The sequence below is a fragment of the Convolutriloba macropyga genome, chromosome 12 (assembly GCF_964194025.1).
Source record: "Convolutriloba macropyga chromosome 12, txConMacr16.3, whole genome shotgun sequence".
NCBI classification, from domain to species: Eukaryota; Metazoa; Xenacoelomorpha; order Acoela; family Convolutidae; genus Convolutriloba; species Convolutriloba macropyga.
Genome location: NC_134479.1, coordinates 33,129,130 through 33,150,421, shown reverse-complemented (window position 1 = coordinate 33,150,421; position 21,292 = coordinate 33,129,130). Strand labels below are relative to the sequence as shown.

Below are 21,292 nucleotides of genomic sequence, written 5' to 3'. Positions count from 1 at the left end.
CTTTCGTCTCGACAAAGACATCCGTTCCTAAAACTCAAGTCCGTCCAATATAAGTGTATGTAGGGAGTGATTTCCTTGAGACGGGCTTTGTCTTTGCGCAACACACAATCCCTGACTTTTTTCAAATGGCGTCTTTTCCGGTGAGGATTGTAAAGAACTCTTTTTGATTATTTTGTAATTGGTATCTGCGAGGTGTTGTTCTTCCGTGGCAACGAGGGTGTTGGTTGGTTGCGTAGTGTCAGTAGTGAAGTGGTTGTTGGTCCCGTAGTGTGTCTTAGTAGGTGAGTTATTGGAGAATGTGAATCTAGTTCGGGTTGGAGTCGGAATTTTGAAAGATCTTCCTCGAGATACTTTCGATTGTGATGATTTCAAAATTGTTTTTGAGGTGTTATTTCTGAAATAGTTATGGCCAAAAGACAAGTTTGATTTGAGTACTTTGTTTTTATAGTTCAAAATTTTAGCTTTTGTTCTTAATTTGGGAATTTGTTTTCATTTGTTTATTTTGTGTCAAATTGTGCTTATTTGGCATAATTATTGAAGTTGTTCGCATTCTTTACTGTCTGGATTTAGGAGACAATTGCACTGATTTCTGTAATGGAATGTGTATGATTCGGAGGCGTAATTAGTAGAGCAAATTGAGTTTGTAAATGTGGTAATGGCAATTGCGATGCAAATGACGTATTTGAGTTTTGCATAATACAATTGTTGGAGAAGGTTAATTGAGTAGCGGTTGACCGTGAAGGTTTTGAGTTTGTTATATGCCGTACTAGTGGATTATTTTTAAGTTGTAATTTGCCTGTCTTAGTAAGTGTAGATTGCGGTGCAACACCTATGTTGTATTTTTGAGTGTGTAAATTGCATTGTACAATCGAACGCTAGTTTCTTTGATTGATCTTTCTTTACGTTATTCAAAGTTAGAGAAAATGACCCAACTTGTTAGTTTCTCGATATGACCATTTTTTTGCAATCTGCTGAGTTCGTCAGTAACTGTAGGTGGTATAAGCATGAGCCAATGTTTATGATGCTTTGCGGTGTATTTTTGTTGAAATTTTCATTTGACGATTTTTATGTTTGATAATCCGAATCGTGAAATTGGATCAGAAAACTGCGACGCTATTGTCTGCTTATTTTTGCATATAGATCCATGTTTATTATAAACCAATTTACCCCTTTTTATTTGTTATTGCACAACTGCTAATCCAAGGTTGTGAAATGGGTCCCGTACTCTGATGTTCTTCTGGCCATTGTCTACTACTGTAAAGAATGCATTGTCACGAGTCCAGTTATTGTATGTGACGGTAGTGGCTAGTTTTCCGAGGACTTTGATAGGTTCATTGGAGAAAATTTTCGAGTCTTTTTCGTTTGTTGAATTGGTCCGTTGGACTGTAGGTTCAGTTTTCGGTGTGTCCTTCGCAAGACCTTTGGTGATTATATCGCAGACAGTACCTGAGTCAACCATTGATATTGAATAGATGTTACCAAACTAATTTTTTGCGTTAAGAGGCGCTAACTCGTTTTTTGTTTCATTTGAAATAGCTGCAATGTAGTTATCTGAATCGCTATCGTGTGTAGAGTAATACACCTGTTCAGATATTTTTCTATAACTAGTGATGTAGTTAACCGATTTCTTATCGTCAATTTATTTCCCGAGTTTTTTTTCCTTTTGGTTGACATAAGTTTGTTTTGGTGGTAGTGTTTGGTTTTGTGTGCGTTTTCTTTTTCTGCACATCTTTGCAAAATTGTTAGGGATTCCGAAATTATTACAATTTTTACCTTTTGCAGGGCAACTTTGTCAATGATTGTAGTTCCAACGTTGTCCACAGTTGCGGCCTTAATTTTTTTTATCTGTTTCGGCTGAAGCATTCCCGTTAGGATTTCAACTTTTGTTATTGAAAGTTTGTGTTGCGATTACGACTTTGACGTTTATTGACAATGTTTACCGATTGAGTATTGCCATTGTTTAGGTTTTGCTTAATTTTCTGTTGGTTCTGTGAACCCATTTCCATATGGATAGCTGTTTCCAAAGCTTTAATAGGTGTTTCTGTTTCTTTGAGGAGCTTCTGTTGCGTCTCATAATCCAGCATGTTTAGCATGAAAGTGTCGTGATTGAAGGGAGTCTCTTCATCACTGAGAGTACAATTTACAGCCTGTTTAATCAAACGTCCATCAAAAATTTTTGGCAGATTCTCCTTTCTGTTGTCTGGAAAAAAGGGCGAATCTGCCGTGTGTGATGTTGCGCGCTCTGATGAAAGAGTTGTCCATGATTTTCCACAATTCCTTAATTGGTTCTTTTTCCTTCAGAAAATGCGGATGCTCACTTTTAAAGATTTGGCGTTCATCGGTCCCTATACAAAGAAATAGGAGAGATATAGTTTTCTGATCACATATGTCCCTAGATTTGTCTCCACAGACAACTCCAATTTCCTCCATTTTGTTATGCTGATTAATTTAATATTTGATCTAATTGCTCTGCAAATGCGATCTGTACATTAAGCGATGGAATTTGCGCCGCGTTTGTTACTTCTGGCAAATCGATTTTGAAATTTCTTAAAGTGTAGTTGGAGTTCGCGTCGCCAATAACTAGATAGAATTGCGATCTCTATTTTGAAGAGCGATTGGCGAAATTTAGATTAGCAACTGAATTGTAGCAGTGAAAACGAGAGAATAAAATATTTACAAATTAAATCTTAAAAGGAGATGAAACTGATCATAAGTTGATCAAACGAAACAGCAGGAACTTCAAATTGATTACGACGCGAATAGACAGTTTGCTGTCTACTAAAATGAGCAAAAAATGCAGATCAAAATTATGAACTAAATTAGGAGTGAAGATTAAATTTTAAACTTAATACGGTATGGGATTTTGTTCGCAATATCCTACCCGTATGATAGAGTCGCAGCAGAAAAACTTTGTTTCGGGTTTCAGTTACTAAGAAGCCGTGTATTTTAAGTATTCAAGTTCGAAAAAAATAGCAGGTATTATAACACTGAGGTCCATTTCAGTTTCATGCAGAGTTTTTTTCATAACTAAATCCTCAAACATAGGAATGATGGTTTATTTAAAACAAGTTTTATACTCGACCAGTTATTAAAACCTTTTCATTTTAGGTAAAGGCAGCTTGTACTTTGGAATAATTGATAACATGATATTTTTTCTGCGCTTACTTCTAGTCAACAAATGGAATTGCACATATTCATTTGATATCCTCTCGGTGTATAAAATTGTGTTCTGTAAAGATTCAGCCTGCAGAACTTCGATTCAGTATTTAAGTACTGCAAATTTTAAATAATGATGAGAGGTTGAATTTTCCTCTTTCGTAGATAAGTTAAACCGCAAACCGATGACATTGAGCGTAAGATTTGGGTTTTATTTTTTTTGCAACTTCAGGAAAACGAATGGTTTTGGATGAATGGTTTTGCTTACATTTTGTCCAATTCGCAGAACTTTTTCCAGAAAAATCGTTTATCTATTGCAATATCCAAAGTTTTGCAAGCTGAGCCTTCATCTTGCAGGATCCTGCAAAATCCACTTGACAGGAATCTTGTTGAATCATACAAAATATTATTTTCGTTTCAGCTAAAGTTAATTTTGCACTATAATTTTGAAATAATTTTTTGTCACTACTGAAAACAGCAAAATCTGAGCATGGCTCTTGCATGAAAGTATTAAATTAAAAATTTATCGATAAATTACCAACACAAGACTCAATTGTGAAAAAGTTGCCTTTCTACCGAAAGTTGTGGAAAAACAAAAAAATATATAAAACTGCACCATTCTGCGATTCATAGCATTTGTTCTCAACGTGTCGCAACATAATGTTTTAGGCCTCAGCCAAACCCAAATAGGACTGGTCGTTGGATCTTTCGACATGTTCAATCTCTGCTTCTCATTTGTGGTTGCCTCGTTAGCGTCATCATGGAATATCAAGTTTTTCTTCGTCGCTGGAACCCTGCTGTCTTCTGTAACGGTGTCATCTTTCGGACTGTTGTCCGAGTCCCCGAGTGGTGTTGCATTTTTCTACTCGTGTTTGATCACGCGCATGGTCAATGGGGCGGGAGCTGCAATGTTGTATAGGTAATTGTTAACTACTCAAGTAGAAATTTGCGTTGAAAACTTATGCAACAATTACTATACTTGCTTGACGTCAGTCATAACACTTTTATCTTTTTGGATTTTAAGCGTTATTACGTTTATTGTCAGCATTTTTAAACAGTAATAAACTTTAAATTATAAATTCTGAAGAGTAATGTTTCTTTTTAATAAGGAAACTATTCGGAAAAACAAACTATGGATCCAATAGGCTGGTAAAGGTGATTTCAATGTTTGCAAGAAAATGTACGGATTAAAATAATTGTGTTTGCGACAGACAAGTTTTGGTTAATAAAAACAGTTACAATTCATGGTAACTATTAGAAGAATCAATGAGCGTAACGGCGGGACAATATCAATACTAGGCAACAAGTATCTTGCATACCTCATTTTTTAGCAACTCTAGAAACACTTTTATAAAATATGATTGCCAATATTTAACAGCTGACTTAAGCAACCCTTGGAGTATCGTTCAAAAGTTAAAAACAATTTTTCAAATAAATTGTGTCGGAAGAAGTGAAATTTGGAAAAAAAATTAAAAGTTACAACAATATTTGAAACTTTTAGATAATCGTAGACAATTGCAGCCCAAGTGTGAGCCTTTGGCTCCAATTCTTCACAATATCCGCCTTTTAGATATAAGGTAAGAATAACTTTAGCAATTAAATTCGTATAGCTGTACATAAATCATAGAGCCAACTATTCTTTAATCGTAAAGTCAAGGAAGCTAAATTTCGTAACGTCAAGGCAAAAAAGCAAACAGCATCAAAACTGAAAATTTAGCAACTTATTTGAACAGGTCTTTGTCTAAGATCGGTCACCAATCTAAATCGTTACAAAACGGAAAACTATTGGGAAAAGTGAAAGATTTTCAGCCATACTTGATGTTATATTTAATGGAAAATCGGCTTACTGTTTCTCAGAAAAAAAATTACATATAATGCATTTAGAACAAATACTCTCAGCAATTTGTCTATTACACGCACAAAAATTCTCATGATATCTCATGATATCTTTTATTGTTTCAATTTACTCGGTAGCGTTAGGAATATAATTTTTTCCTCTTTTTAAGGACAAGAGGGTACAATAATGAACATTAGGTTGCTACTGCAAGGCCTAAATTTCAGAATTTTTCAAAATTATTTTGAAATGGATCGGAATTTAAATTTAAGAAAATACACCGCTAATCTGCAAACAAAAAATGTACGTTTTTTTACAAATTACTTTTTGAGCGTCTCTTTCTGGGACTAAATTTAGTTTAATACCGACTATGATTTCAACAGTATTCAAAATTTTGCATAGAAGTATATTCCAAAACATGTGCAAAAATGTTAATTATAAATACTGACAGGAAAAAATTCCAAAACATTTTCTTTGAAAGACAGAAAAAATTGAATAAAGACTACTAACTGTTTAAAGTGACATTCAAAATTCAATTTAGATGCTTTATTGGAAACAAAAATCGGATTATTCGGCACTGATAACGATCTAAAATTTTGTTGAGTTTGGATTACGTAAATTTGTCGGAGTAGTATATGATCTTATAAAACTCATCAGTAAGGAATATATTTGCTGCAATCAGACAATTGGCTGCAATTGATTTTTCATACCGTGATTAGAATGAGATTCTGTTCTCGATTTCCGTTTTTTCAGTTCAGTAAAACTGATTGTCAAAAAAGCGAAAAAAACAACTTTGCTACGGACATAATGATTTGTGTTTTGCTATTATCTGCCCCTTACTTCCAATAATAAATTTAATACCTAATTAAAACATTAAGTGGAGCCGTGAATCAGTTCCCCCTCTGATCATTTAAAAACAAGTAATCGAGGATCAGCTTTTCTTTTTTCTTCTTTTGATTTCAAAGCGTGTGATATTCGCACCTCTGAAAGCAGCTTTTCTCTTTTTGATGTTTTTGTCCTATTAGGTCGATGTTTAACTTTTATTAATTTCAGTGGCGGGGTTCTCTTCATGCGATGTACGCAGGAGTTGAACCTTTTTCGTTGCGTATAAGAAGTTTCTATTTTTTACGTTTTTAATTGACTGAAGGCATGCGATATTCGCAGCTTTCGGGAAAAAAGTTTGTCTGATAACAATTTTCAGTAACTAACTTTTTTATTTTCTTTTTGGATGGGATTTTTTTAAGTATGAGAATTCTTGTCTATGTTTGTTTGGCAAATTAGGGTTAAAACATAACAACAGAAATTTTGTCTTAATGTCCAAATACGTAATTGTGAGCGCAAATGAAGGAATAATTCTTCTTCAAAATATTAGATCAATACGTAAAAATTTTGATGAATTTGTTGTAATTGTATCAGCATTAGACGTTAGACCTGTAGTAATATGTTTAACGTGGCTCAATGACAACTGCGACACAAATTGTTTTGAAATACATGGCTATCAAAAATTAATTGCATGTAACAGAGAAACAAAAGGAAGTGGAGTTGCATTCTACATACAATAAAAATATTAAATGGCATAAAGTATATAGCTAAAGAAACAATTTCGTCTAAACAACTTAAGGTCAAAAAAAGGAGTCTCCTAGTCACAAACAAATACATGAAACCGACAACATCCTTAAAAAATTGTAGAGAAGTACTTCATAATTACTTCGAAAAAGTTGAAATAAAACCTGGTGATATGCATTTTCTATGTGGTTGTCTTATTATTGACCATAACAAACCATGCAGCAAATTAAAAAATGTCCTCTACGCGTTTGACTTGCGTAATTGTCAAACAATTGGCAGCACAAGGGAGACTTCCACCAGCAAAAGCAGCATTCATGTAGCTTTTTGTAGTCATGAAATTGAGACCTCTATCATCAAGACTACTTTCACTGACCATTACACGGTTTTATTCCACGTTAAAATTAATTGCAAACTACAATCAGATACAGAACAACAGTTCACTGCGAGGCTCTGGAAAACACTTGGTGGTTCGTCAAATTTTGGAACAATTGGATTTTAAACTAAATCAGGTTTTAGGAAAATTTCCTGATGAACGCTAGCTACGGTGATGTTGATTTAAATGAGGACATAATAAAATTTCATAAGTTTTTGGTGGATGCAATAAATCAGTTTTTTCGAACTAAAGTATCCAAACAAACCAACTGCAAACAAAGTTGGTTGGATAACGAAGTTAAAAACTTAGCTTCACTGAAAAGCATCCTCTACCAAATTTTCCTACTTGACAAATCTGAATCAAGTAAAAAAAAGAAAAATCAGATAAATAAGTTGCAAAAACTAAGAAAAACTCTTTCAGTCAATTCGTGAAGTTGAAGGAAACTCGCAATCCACCTCAGGCGTCAACAGGAGATCTGCCGGGTTGTTCAACAGTTGTTTTTCTGCAGTTGGATCTGAGTTAACATCTACTTCCACAAGTTAAAACCAAATATTGAGATCAAATAGAGAAATACACTCAATGGTACTAAGCTTTGTAAACCAATCATTTTTGTCAAAAATAATTCAGAAATTGCCGAACAAGTTTGAACAAGATCTTTGCTGTGTTAATAATTGTATTCTCAGAAACGTAGATTTTTTGCTGGTTCCCGTGCTCATAGTACTATTTAATGCTCACAAAAAACCATCAAAAAGAGCAACTTTTTTGGATTTGCGAAAAGCTTTTGATACTGTGAACCATAAACGTCTGTTTAATGTACTTCTTGATCTGGGCTTCAGAGGGCCGAAAAAAGAATTGCTGTCTTCCTATCTATCAAGCAGAAGTCAAAGAGTTAAAATAGGCAACCAACTATCAACATGGAAAACTATTGAATTTGGGGTGCCACATGGTTCAGTTCTGAGGCCTTTACTTTTCGTTTTATATATAAATGAGGTCACACAATTTTCCAATGATCTTGACATTTTTCTATTCACCGATGACACAGGTCTTCCGAAAAAAGGAAATCAACAAAAATATATACTACCATTAACGTGTTAACGACGTTGTCGGTTGGTTGAATAACAAATCCATGACAATAAATTGTAAAAAAAGCAGTTGAATTTATTTTTAGTAGACGTAACAGGAGCAATCAAGCTACTATTCCACCGATCAAAATATATGGTGGTATTATTGAACGAATACCCTACAAAGTGCTTTAGAGTTTTTGTTGACAAACATTTGAAATTTAAAGAGCCGGATCAATGCCTAACTGAAAAATTGATTAAGTTCATAAGTTCGTTTTATCGCTTGAGAAAATTGCTGAGTTTTTCACCGTTATTTTTTTACTATAAGCTGTATGTACAACCAATTGTTCAATATGCTGTGCTTTTGTATGGCACGGCGTGCATAACAGCCCTAGAGCCCCTGGAATCTAAACTGAGTTATTTGGTTAGAATTATAAGCGGTTTGAGAAAACGCGATTCGGTTCGTAGTGTGAGGTAACACAATCAGATTCTAACTGTAAAGGAACTGAATCTGAATGAAATCTTAAATTTATTAGTCATTGTTTTGAGAAAAGAGAGCCCACTGGAGGAGAATCAAACAACAATAACTTGTGTTGAACTTGAGAAGGTATAAAAATTGAGAAGTACATGTAGATCCATCAAACCATCTAATAACGCAACTGGTTGTAGCTCTAAATCTATTGGCGTAAGGGATAGGAAATTTCTCAACAGCATGCTTAGCTACGATCCCAACTTTGCAGAAAGTATAAAAGCAACGAATAGAAAAAACTGGAAAATTTTATCTCTATGTGTGTCCAATGTTTAATTCAAGGCAATGCTGAACTACTTTCAAAATTTTACTGTTCTTTATTTATGTTTTTTGTTGGTTTTTTTAGTTTCGTTTTTTTGTCAAATAGTGGAATTTTGTTACATTTGAAGAAATTTTACTGCCGGTCAAGTACCTTTAAACTGCTTCAAGGTATCACTAGACCAGGCTTCTTTGAAGCCTATTGATGACCTGTTGGAACTGAGTGATGTGTTTGTGTTGAGTGGTTAACATGTCCTTAGCTTCTGAAAACCAATTTAATTTAATGTAATTTGATTCAATTGTCATTACTAAGAAAATAGCTCTCATCTGATCATGTTTGTTGCAGCAATAACAAAAAGGAATAAAATAAGGCGAAATAGAAATAAATTGAAGTTGACTAACCAACCATTTGAAAAGTTTAGAAAAATGAAATACAATCCTCTACAAAACATATGGCAATAAAAATAACGAGGACACCGATGCTCTCCTTTCTTCTTAATTTTTAAAAAATTATTTTGAACTTTAATATTGTCTCCAACTTTTTCATTTTATATTTTTTTAAATTGTTTTAAATACAATTTGGATTAAAACATAAATTTAATTGCTAGGCCAACTGATAATGTTAACTTTTAGTCTTTGAATTGCCAAATTGAGTTAGATATTTGAAAATAACTTTTCAGAACAGACTGAATGGTTTGTAAGAAGATCGATGGTTAATGAAATTTCACCGCAAAATACATTAAAATAAACTGCTATTTTTCACCAAAAATGCACTTTTACAATGCTTTTGTTCCTAATTTAATAAGGGTTTTGAAATGATTTGAGTCTGCATGACAAATAGTATTTTTCAACCTTACGATGAAATAAACTGTATCTGTGTTCAAATTATTTCCGTGCAGGAGATTGAACCGATGTTTGCATTAAAGTAAAAAAATTCTCGCGTTCTGGTCTGAAAAACGCTTCTTTACTGTTTAGCACTTCAATTCCAATAGCCGTACAGATGTACCCAAAAAAGGCGGCTTTGATCACAACTGGCGTCCAGATATGTGCCGGATGTGGCGTATGTTTCGGTCCCCCTCTCGGAAGCCTTCTTTTACCAATTGGAGGCTATAAGTGTCCATTTCTAGTTACTGGCTTAACTGAATTCGTAGTTTTCGTATTCAGTTTTTTCCTAATACCGAGTAACAGTGTGCAAACAAACTCAAGTTTTAAGTCTTCAGACTATCTTCGATATTTGTTTCATTGGTCAGCTTTGAGTGAAATTATCCCTTTAGCAACTTTGCTTTGTATTCCTGCAATTCGAGATACAGCTTACGCTCTTTATCTGGAAAACACTTTGGGCCTTGAACATACTAAAATTGGGTATATTTTCATGCTGAACTCTGCGGATGTTTTCGTGTCGGGTCCGATCATAGGTTTTCTTGTCGGACTTGGGTTTGGCTCAATTATTGCAGTGATCTTTCAAGGTTTCACACTTCTAGTGGCTTTTGCCCTCTATTTACCCCATTTGGTGCCCCAACTTGAGACAGTGGCTTGGTGTGCAGTCATATTAGCATGTAATGGGCTGACATTATCTTCCACGATGAATCCAGGGTTCCTTCTTATGGAAAAGATTGCAATTCGACAAGGTTTTACTGTGGAAAAATGTTCACATAAGTTTTTAACTGTTTCAATTGAGATTGTTTCTTAGGCCGGACTTTTTTCGACGCCCCGGATGCGGGTGTCAGGGCATGCATATTCAACAAATTTTTCAGTCTTTCCCATTGTGCCCCCCCTATACCAAAAAATATATAATAATGGTGAACTGCAATTTCATTTGGTGGTGGTGGTGGTGGGGGTGGGGGGGGGGGGGTTAGGGAGGGGTTTTTAGTGGGGGAACATCCAAATAGTTATGTTCAAAATGCTCAAAATGCAAATTAAATTTATTAAATGCGTTGAAATGAGATAAAATAATGAGAATTTAGTGGTTTTCAGCTAAATTCTTACAAAATTTTTAGAGCATTTCCTAAATGGCTTGAGCTCACATTTCATGGGGGGCACAAACAAAAAGTCAGTTATTTTATTTGCATTTTTACGCACATGAAATACGTTATCCAAGGAAGCAAGGGCGTAGTCGAAAAAGAGGGGAGTAATACATCAGAAAATTAGGTTTAAGAGACAAGGCCGAAACGAAAACAAGGAAGGAATAGCACAAAAACGAATGAATGTTCAGCTGTTTTCAGCAAGTTCTGTGCATTATTCCAATGAATTTTCGCTCATTACTGCAAACATCAAAGAAAAAACAAACTATACAGCCGAAACAACATACGCAAACTACAAACCCACACAAAAACACACAGAGACACACAACACCCATACAAAACACACATGCACGCACGCATACACACACAATAGAACACCCAATATTTTGTGTCTATTTGACAAGAACCAGAATTTTTTTTAAAAGAGAAGAGGTCAAGCTGTATCGTATTTTTTGAACGAATCAAGTAAAAGTTGTCGGTATAGCAATGATCATATCAAAATTTGTTTCATTAAATTAGATTATCTAGCAAAAACTGCCAAAATGAACTTTGTGCCGAGGAAATGAACTTGAATTTCTAAGTGTTCGCTCGACAACTAATAACAACGTGTCAATTAAAGAAATGAAAGAAAACCTAATTGCTAAATATTTGCATAAGCTACCTAGCATTGACTCAATAGGATCGACTCAATAGGTTGCGGATTAGCGCCAACCCATTTGTTGGCCTTTAAACAAGTTTCAGAAATAGGTCTTAATTTAAAAAAATTATTGAAGAAATGTGAGAAATTAGGTTTTACGCTAACTGAAGGAGCTTTTTGCACTTGAATGATGTCTACTTATGAATGAAGGTTATGTGACGTAATGTGTTTTCTTGTAAGACTATAAAGAAATTACAACAGAAACTTAGAGGTTTCGAACGTATTTAAGAGTGCCTTACGATAGATTGCTTGAAATGAATGAGTTGGTTTTAGTTATAATAATTAGTAGGCGTGAAACAACTGAAAATGCTATGGTTTTTAATCGTCGAGGCACGTTGCATTTTTTCAAATCAAATTATTCGCCGCATACCGACTGATAAAATATAACAGTGCATCATCATCAAAGGTTTGCAAAACGAAAAAATTGCAGTAACGTATAATATTTTTTTTTTGGAAAATATTTTTTGAATTCTTTCAAAGTACTTGCATTTTTTGGCCTTTTCAAGTTGATGAAAAGAAAAAAAGAATACTGGCAATGAATTGATTCAGTAATTTTTTATCGCCCGGCATGTTTTTTGCGCTGTTGTTGTATACTTATTACTCTAATTCAAATATTTCCGAAAGATCGTTGATTAAACATTTAGATGGATTTTCCAGATAAAATAAACGACAAATCACTCACTGGATTGACGCTATCGAGTTTAAAATGTTCATACAAAATTCAGCCATAGGTCACCAAATTGACGTTGTATATGAGAAAGCTTAAAAAATCATAACTTTTGAAAGAGAACATTTGACTGATTATAATCTGAAAAAGGACTTGTGCTTGAAACTAGTCCCGAATGCTGGTTGTTTTTCTGAATGGCACCTCTACCATTGGAAAGATCTAAAGAGTGTCAAAAAGCAAAAGGCTGTGCATTGCACTACACCATAAAAAGTGCACTTAAATTCAAGGATGTTACAAATTAAATTGTGACAAATTAACTTGAATTCAATTGGTTTTAGAGAATAGCAAAATTTTTCAAGTGCATTACAAACAGAGTTGGATAAAAAATTGATGAGAACATTTTCGAGTGAAGGATTCACAAATCTGCAACAAGTCAAAACAATATCATCATCATCATTCAACCTCGCCTTGTCAATCGGGCGAACTTTCGGGGCATTTGTGATTGGTGGATATGTCAATGACGTCATGGGATTTTACAACATGTGTCTCTTTTACGTAGGCATGTTGAGCATAACTGCCATTTGGAATGTTACATTTTTATTCCGGTATGGGCTTGTGGGTCGCCTCTACTACGATACCAACATAGAGGTCAGGTACATTATTGATTATTAATAGAGGTGTTATGAAAAAAAGGCTATAGGTACACTGAACCGAAAGCAGAGTTTTTCAGAAACAATTGTTTTTCATCTCTGAAAAACTCAACTTAGCTCATGGTTACTTTAGCTAGATTGTTTCTAAGTCATCCATTACTCTGTTCTTATACTATTATTCGCCGCATTATTCTTTGTTTTCAAAAAATTTCAATTTTTCAATTTTCGAAAGATATTTTTTCGCGCAAAGAATTAATTTTAATAATCACAATTTGTGCAGCCAATTGTAGCTACTCAACAAAAAAATGTTGTTGCCTAAATATCTATAGAAACTTTAAAGTTGCACGCGCAATTATCAAACGATAATAATTTCAGGCCATATTCTTGAAAAAGTTCTGTTCCGTCTGTGGCCCAGGGCTATGTTAATTGGTACATATTATTGATGACACCCCGCGCGGCAAACTCTGGATCCTGAACGTTTTCGGTCTGCTTGAGTCGTTTCATACATTGAACGATCCAAAGTCTCAATCACATCGCATTTTGATCTGAAGGGTTCTTTTCATAACGATTTTTGAATGATCACACGAACGCGCCGAAACTTTGATCGAGTCAAAGCCTGGATCGTAGGTGATTTCGGTCTGCCTGGATGTTTTCATAGGCAAAACTGGCCAGGATAGTAATTTGATAAGACCTCAACCTGGGAATTCTACGTGCTCTGTGGCTGAAGGTTGCAAAACTTTCTGACGTGGGGTGTAACAAACGAAAACTATTCTTTATATGTAAATAAATCAGACTGCTCGTCAATTTAGTCCCAAAAATATTGCATTGCAGGTCAGCCGGTGCCCTACTCTAGAATTACTCTAAAAAATACAAAACTCCTACTTTTTTCTTCCATATCGTTGATATGTTTGTCGGTTTTTAATGTAAAAAAGTGGAAATGTTGGAAACTGCTGGGTAGAAAACAGTATCAAGAACTATATTATTAACAAAGAACTCAACTATTTAAATGGAAGAAATCATACAGTTTTCTACATTTTGAGCCAAACATACCGAAGTTTTTTTACGCTTAAAAACCAAACATATCTAATTTTTCAAAATCAAAGCGAAATTCTATAACGTTGCAGACAGAACATATGGAGGATTTCTTACGTTTATAACCTAAACTGCACAGCATTTTGCTCAAATTTTTGTCGTTTTGTTCAGTCTTCAGGACCCAGCGCTGAACCAATGGTCCAATCAATTTGGTAATGAAGTAAAACGATACAAATATGACGTCCTTAAACATATTGACAATTGAAAGGAAACTGGATCTTGTGCAAAATAAGTACTGACTTGTAAACTGAGCGTCTTGAATGAAAGTAATTAGCTTAAACATTTTGCACAAAATTTTAATTTATAATCTCATTATTCTGAAACACTGAAGGGTCCCCATAGCTAGAGAAAAGATGTCGATCGAATTTCATTTTTCACAAAGATCCCCACCATATGTTATACTTGCCAAAGTGTGTCAATAATTTAAAAAATAGTATTTGTTGTAGTCCGATGAAAACTGCGAATTAATTCCTGTTAATCAATTAAATCCCTCTTCCTGAACTAACGCAAACTTGCTGCTAGGGATCTTCTATTACATTTAGGTAACAAATTGCAAACCGCATAATTTATGACTATTAAATGACAATTCGCTAATAATTTAAAAATCTGCTCATTTTTTTAAATGGTTTAGTAAAATTTTGCAAAAACTTCCATCCTTCATATTGAGAGCACACAAGGCAGCATACAGATATGATTGAAACTCTAACGATTAAAAAGAGGATTTCTTGCCCTAAAAACCAAATATTCCGATCAATTCGTTTGAATTTTTCGTCCTTTTTGTTCTGTATTCTGGACTAATGTCCAACTATTGTCCGTTGAGGGATTGGTGAATGTAACCGGCTCATAATGAAGACAACCAAAGATATTGAACATTGAAAAACAACTGCAGCTTGCGCAAAATAAAAATAATGACTCTTATTTTTGGTAATTATTGAATCCCTTGCAAACAAGTGCAACGCAAAATTTGAAGCAGCTATGAACAATTTGAAGCAGCAAAGAACTAAATCGATCAATTATTTTGTCGGGAAGCACAGAAGATTTTTCGCATAGGTAAATTATAGGAATGTTAGTCGAAAGACGCAATCAAATCAAGCATTGATAACTTTATAGCGTGATTTTAACTCTCCATTTTTTTCAAAATATTATATTGGAATTTGTTTTTTCTTTAAATTAGTCAACGATATGCATTAAAAATATCAGATCCGTCTTTGAGAGTTACTACGGTATCATAGGGACAATTCTTAGTTCTGAACTCATATTTCTCTCTTGTAGACACGAAGAGTATATTGCCGTTCAACCTTCAGAAACGAAACATATCCTTACGCTGAAGGAACACGAGAAATCTGATGCATAATGAAAAAATAATTATCCAGATTTGCATTTTTTAGAGACCAAGTTCTGCATTATTTGGAATAAAATTTGCAAATATGCAATTTTTGTTTTCCGAGATTATTTAATTCTTTTAAAAAATCTGCCAGCTTTGGTTTTGATTTAAAAAATTTTTTAGTTTTCTGAAGGAAACTAAAGTGTCCGTTTAGTTCTGGATAGAAAATGACAGACATTCAAATGCCAAAATGATACTCATCATATTTTATACTAATCAAACTGCGTTAAATTTTTAAAAGCAATAGTTGATGTCGTCTGATGATAACAGCAAATTTCTTCCCATTAAATAAATACTCATTTCTGGCAAAACTTTTTTCGAGTCGGCAGTTTGAGATAATTTATTGAATTTCAGTGACAAATTGAAAAATCGTGTTTTTTCTGACTATTAAACTGTTAAACAAATGTGCAAAATACATTTTTGTCCCCAATTGCATGTACATGTAATTCTGTCCCTTTTTATAATAATATGAAAAAGTTTTTCAAATGTGTTGATTCTACTGCAGAGTATTAGGAACTACACACAAGGCAACATTTGATATGAATGAAACCCTAGTATCTAAAAATGGGCGTAAAAATTGAGATAGCGGTTATGATAATGATCATTTGTTTTTGAAAAACAGGTAACACGAAATACAGACAAATTTATATCATGCAAGAAAACGTTCTGAACATTCTCAAGGTCATTTCAGAGAAAACGATAATTTTTTAATCAGTAATTTTTGTTAAAATTAATTCCGAGAATTTAAATAACAAAGACAGATCTGAGTTGTTGCAGATGATTCAATTTGTCCTCGTGTAATTTGGCTAAGATAAATTGCGGATTTCACGCAATATCCTCTGTAAAAAATTGCTAAAATGAGTTATCCGAATTTCGGGGCAATGCCGTACGTTCAAAAATGTATAATTCATGGAGCTTCATTGAAACTACATGACATTGAAACTTTGAGTTGTTAATTAGTTTGCAGAGTTTAGGAGCTAATCTTGAGCATATTGACTAAGCAAAAGGACTTGAGCGATGTAAGTATGAGCGAATTGATTAATTGTTTGTTAAGTTAACAAAAAGGAGACTAGCTTTCCAAAGTTGTCAAGTTTTCAGACATAGTCAGAATTATACTCAGAGGTCATTAAACGAAAGGAAAAAAGTATGATTACGGCAGAAAAAATGAATTGAAGAGCTATGGAAAAACATTGATATTTAAAAATGAGTTTCTCCTAAACACCAAATTTGCACCCTCTAAAAACCATCTTGGTGTAACAAAAGGGAGTATTTATTCTCTATAAGCAACCACAAGTATGGGGGTAGCAGTTAGTGTTTTCAAGAAGGATATAATGACTATGTTAAAAAAATTACTGCTTAAAGAAAGGAGAAAAACAAAAGATGCTTTGAAGGATTTGTCGACCAAATTTATTGAATTTTTCCAAGATGTTTATTTGCCCCTAAAGATTTCCCCTAGCATGGAAATTAGAAAACAAGGAGAAGCAGAGAAAAGTATTTGTCCTTGATTTCATTGTGTGAAAAAGTAAAGCGTATTGTATGGTAAAAATTACACTTACCAATTGTTTTTATTTTTGGTAGGGATGGTAGGAAAAAAGAAATTTGATAACTCAATAGATTCATTTATGGTTTAAATCGGCAAGTTTTTTGTTTCTTTGTATAATAACTAGACGGATTTGATATCAAAACGCAATTAAATAGATCAGAAGGTTGGTTGAAAGGAAATGACTGAAGAATTGAAACTAAGAAAAGAAACTAAATCGAACTTTTGTTTGTTTGTTTATATAGTTGAAGCTTTGGATGAAAAGTCTTTGGTTAATCACAAGGAACATCCAGTGCCGTGACAATTGAGAAGTGAATGTGTGATTAGGGGGCACATGGGAAATATTTCTGAGTAAATAATTCAAATAATTTTTGTGTTCTTACATTCAAATTTTGTCACGAATGTCAATTTTGTCAGGGAAACTTTGGGAGAACCAAAGTGACTACTTGAAACTCGAGCTTAGAAAAAGCAAAAATACTATAGTTTTTTGATAATTATACAATGGAAGTAATCAATATTGTCAAGAAAAAGCAACAACTAAAGTAATGGAGAATAAAAAGGTCAAAAACTTGCAAAAGAGAATTTTTAGTGGAAATAACGAGCTTTGAAGTGAGTTCGAGTTTGAGATAGGACTAATTATTGCTGCGAAGTATTCATGAGAAAAGATTGATAAGTCCAAAAGAGCTAAGGGGCTTTTGAAGAAAATTCTGATAGAGAGAAACTCGAACGCTAGAATATTAAGCGTCCATAATTTCACCACCACCCGCAAGTCCCCAAAACCCACTTCCTCTAGTCAGATTGACCTCAAATTTTAGCTGGTGATTTCATGGACAATTGCATACGGAATAAAAAGAACAACGGGCTTTTTCCAGTAGCGGGAAACGTTCATTTTGGATTTTTAAACCAACAAAAAAAAAACGCGATAACTGATTCTTTTAAAGCTTTTTCATGAAAGAAGCAAAACTTTTACTAGAGTCAAATTATCCACTTGAAAACAAAAGTCAAACATGAAGAACGCAAACTAGTTACAGTTCAGTTTTAAGATAATAACACTAACCAATATTCTACAATGATAAGGCAGAAAGATCTTTGTTTTCCCTGATTTTTATCGACATTGTGATTATAAAAAACAGTTAAAAGTTGGTTAGAACAAACATTGTTAGATCCACAGAAGAGCAGATGTCTTCATGGGCTAAATCAGAGAAGTATCAGTAACATGAAAAGGATAAATTAGAATGCATCTACTTGTATAAGAACTGTAGAACATGAAACACAACTTTTGTAGGATCTTGAACTTATCAAAGCGAGTTGTTCGCGAAATTCCGGTCTTGAGCAAACACTACTTAAGATAAATTGCATCGTGTGACTAAACACTTACGTTCACGATTGCACTAATGCGCTAGGTCAAAATGTTCTAAATGGAACGAGTCGTTACGTTTTGCTGCAAAAAATTGATAAGGTTGAGCAACCTTAAGCACAAGAAAAACCATCTGACGCAAGAGAGCGGGTCTTAGAGAGAGACCTACGAAGCCGAAGAACAGCGGTTCCTCAATCAAAATTAAGAGGGAGAAAGGTCAAGTGGAGCAGTTGGTTCTCAGAGTGAGAAAATTGTAGTTGTTTAAAGGTTTTTTTGCGAAAGAACATAGCTTTGCAGTTTTTCAGAGTTATTCAAAACTGTTGGTTGCGAAGATTAAAAATTTTTGGCCAATAACATAGCAACTGGCAGAATTTTTTTCAGTTATCTGGGATAGAAAAAAAATTGACTGATTTGTGAATAATTGCGGATAGAGTGATTGAATTGGTTTGATTTAGTGTGGATCATCGATTAGATTTAATAGAAAAATTCCTTTTGACTGTTGATTTGAATCAATTATCTGTCTCTGGCTAAAACATTACTTGTTGCTGGTAGTACACATTTTCAATATTTATTCAATTACCAAGAGTGTAGTTTTCTACCAGCCGAGAGAGCAATATTTTTTGGGGACAATACAGTACACTCCCTACAACAAGAGGAACCACCAAACAAATCTTTCAGAATTTTGATAGTGTTTTGGGCGCTAGCCAGTCCCCAGCTAGAAACCATCTAACGACAAAATTACAAAATTCTAAAAAACAGAATCCCCGCGTCACTGGTGACTCGATTCCAAAATTTGGAAACAGAATTTCACCAACTTAGAATCGTGTTACGCTATTGCACTTTTTTCTAGCTAATTATACACTTACCTGCACATAATTGTAATCGGATTTAATCGTCACTGACATTTGTTTTTACGTTTGAGTTAAAATTTTGAGAATTTTCTTACTTATTTCAAAGTTTTTTAATCTAAAACGCAAAGTTTAATTTGGTTCATAGAAATTAGTAAGTAGTCTTTACAGTCGGGAAGTTATCGAGTTCCGAGGCGAAGTATAGCTGTTCAAAGATCCCGAGAGAGCACATAGATGTATAACGTACGCCACTGTAGCTGATTAGATTACTTTTCCACACCTTTTTTCAAGCCATTATTCATCAACAATAGCGGGAAAACAGGCGGTAAAAAATTTAATCCCAAAACAGAATTTCATATTTGTTTCATTCAGCGGGCGTTTGTAGTATTTTTCGTAGTATTATGATTTTCGTAGCATTCAGCGGGCGTTAGCATGTCACATTATCGATGAGGTATTATGTAACTGTTGTTTGCTATGGCAACAAAAGCTGATCAAATTGATTGTTTGAACAGGTTGCAGAAGAGCATGTGATTGGCAACAAGAAAGGACTCCTCTCAGTTGGCGACGAAAGTGTGATTGAAGAATCCGATAAACTCATTCGACAAAACCGTTATCAAAAATGATCATATAAGCATTAGAAGTAACACAATTTTTCCCGGTTGTCAACAACCTATTTTTTTTTATTTTAAGGAAAATGACAGCAGTCTAACTAAAGCTAATTATACTCCAACCACGCCCTGATTTTGAGGAACATATAGGGAATTTAACTAGCCCCACAGAAAATTTCGGATTGTTTCAGGATGTGTAGAATGGTATAGAATCGTATTTTATGTATAGCAGTCAGAAAATTTCCCTTAGAAAGGTGAATTCACTTATTTGGAGAGGCTACAGTTAATCATTTAATACGCACAAAATACGTGTTTATTTGTAAAAACATTGATCAGCGAAGCTATGGAGCTGAATATGTGAGAACTTTTAACCCAAACATTTCAGCTTGATTTTTTAATATGTACACTATTATAACCTCTTCACTCTTTGTACAACTCACACTAATTATCGTGGTATTTATCTGAATAATTGAACGTTGAAATATTTCATTCAACTACAGTCTGTACTATAAGTTTGGATTGATCGGTCGTTCGGAAAATAGCAAAACATGCAATTATTGAGCATCAATTTGAAGATTTGAATGTCAAATCTTTTTCCTGTAGCTCCATTTCATTTGCTTTATTAACCTTTTGAAACTGAACTTTGACCCTTGAACTCGTGCTCAAAATTCTTGAAACGTTTGCAACTTTTTTGGACACGCTATATTATTGCCATTGTCTTTTGAGCGTGTATAAAATTGAACGATTAGATCCCTGATTAACAAGAATTACTGTTCTTTTAAGTTCACAAGATAGTACTAGTAAAGATCATATAAGAGCCCAAAAACAAATACTGATGATATTACTGTTGGGTATGATATAAAATAACTACACTTTCGGAATCTACAAGTAAACATACCACCGAATAAAATTTTAATTGAGGTTAATTTATTGCAAAGTTCCCGACCCGATTAATGGTGCAGATGAATGTATCTGATAATTGTTGTAATTTTTTATCAAATTGTGAAACATAAATGCAAGGCCGGTTTTTTCTCCTCAGTAAAACTAAAACTACCAAAAAATTGATAAGGTTGAGCAACCTTAAGCACAAGAAAAACCATCTGACGCAAGAGAGCGGCTCTTAGAGAGAGACCTACAAAGCCAAAGAACAGCGGTTCCCCAATCAAAATTAAGAGGGAGAAAGCTCAAGTGGATCAGTTGGTTCTCAGAGTGAGAAAATTGTAGTTGTTTAAAGGTTTTTTTGCCAAAAATTATAGCTTCGCAGTTTTTCAGAGTTATTCAAAACTGTTGGTTGCGAACATTAAACATAATGGAGTAAACATATTGGAAGTAAACATACCACCGAATAAAATTTTAATTGAGGTTAATTTATTGCAAAGTTCCCGACCCGATTAATGGTGCAGATGAATGTATCTGATAATTGTTGTAATTTTTTATCAAATTGTGAAACATAAATGCAAGGCCGGTTTTTTCTCCTCAGTAAAACTAAAACTACCAAAAAATTGATAAGGTTGAGCAACCTTAAGCACAAGAGAAACCATCTGACGCAAGAGAGCGGGTCTTAGAGAGAGACCTACAAAGCCGAAGAACAGCGGTTCCTCACTCAAAATTAAGAGGGAGAAAGCTCAAGTGGATCAGTTGGTTCTCAGAG

General features: G+C 34.1%; 1 protein-coding gene across 1 annotated transcript in view; it reads left to right on the top strand.

Moving 5' to 3' along the window:
• The window catches only part of LOC142350702 (MFS-type transporter SLC18B1-like), a 53,484-nt gene extending 33,736 nt beyond the window's left edge, over positions 1–19,748 (top strand). The window contains exons 2-5 of the mRNA XM_075402634.1: positions 3,826–4,075; positions 9,753–10,405; positions 12,575–12,810; positions 19,546–19,748. Of these exons, the coding sequence (XP_075258749.1) occupies positions 3,826–4,075; positions 9,753–10,405; positions 12,575–12,810; positions 19,546–19,656 (1,250 nt within the window). The 3' untranslated portion in view covers positions 19,657–19,748. The remainder of the gene's footprint in view (positions 1–3,825; positions 4,076–9,752; positions 10,406–12,574; positions 12,811–19,545) is intronic.
• Positions 19,749–21,292: the final 1,544 nt, after the last annotated feature.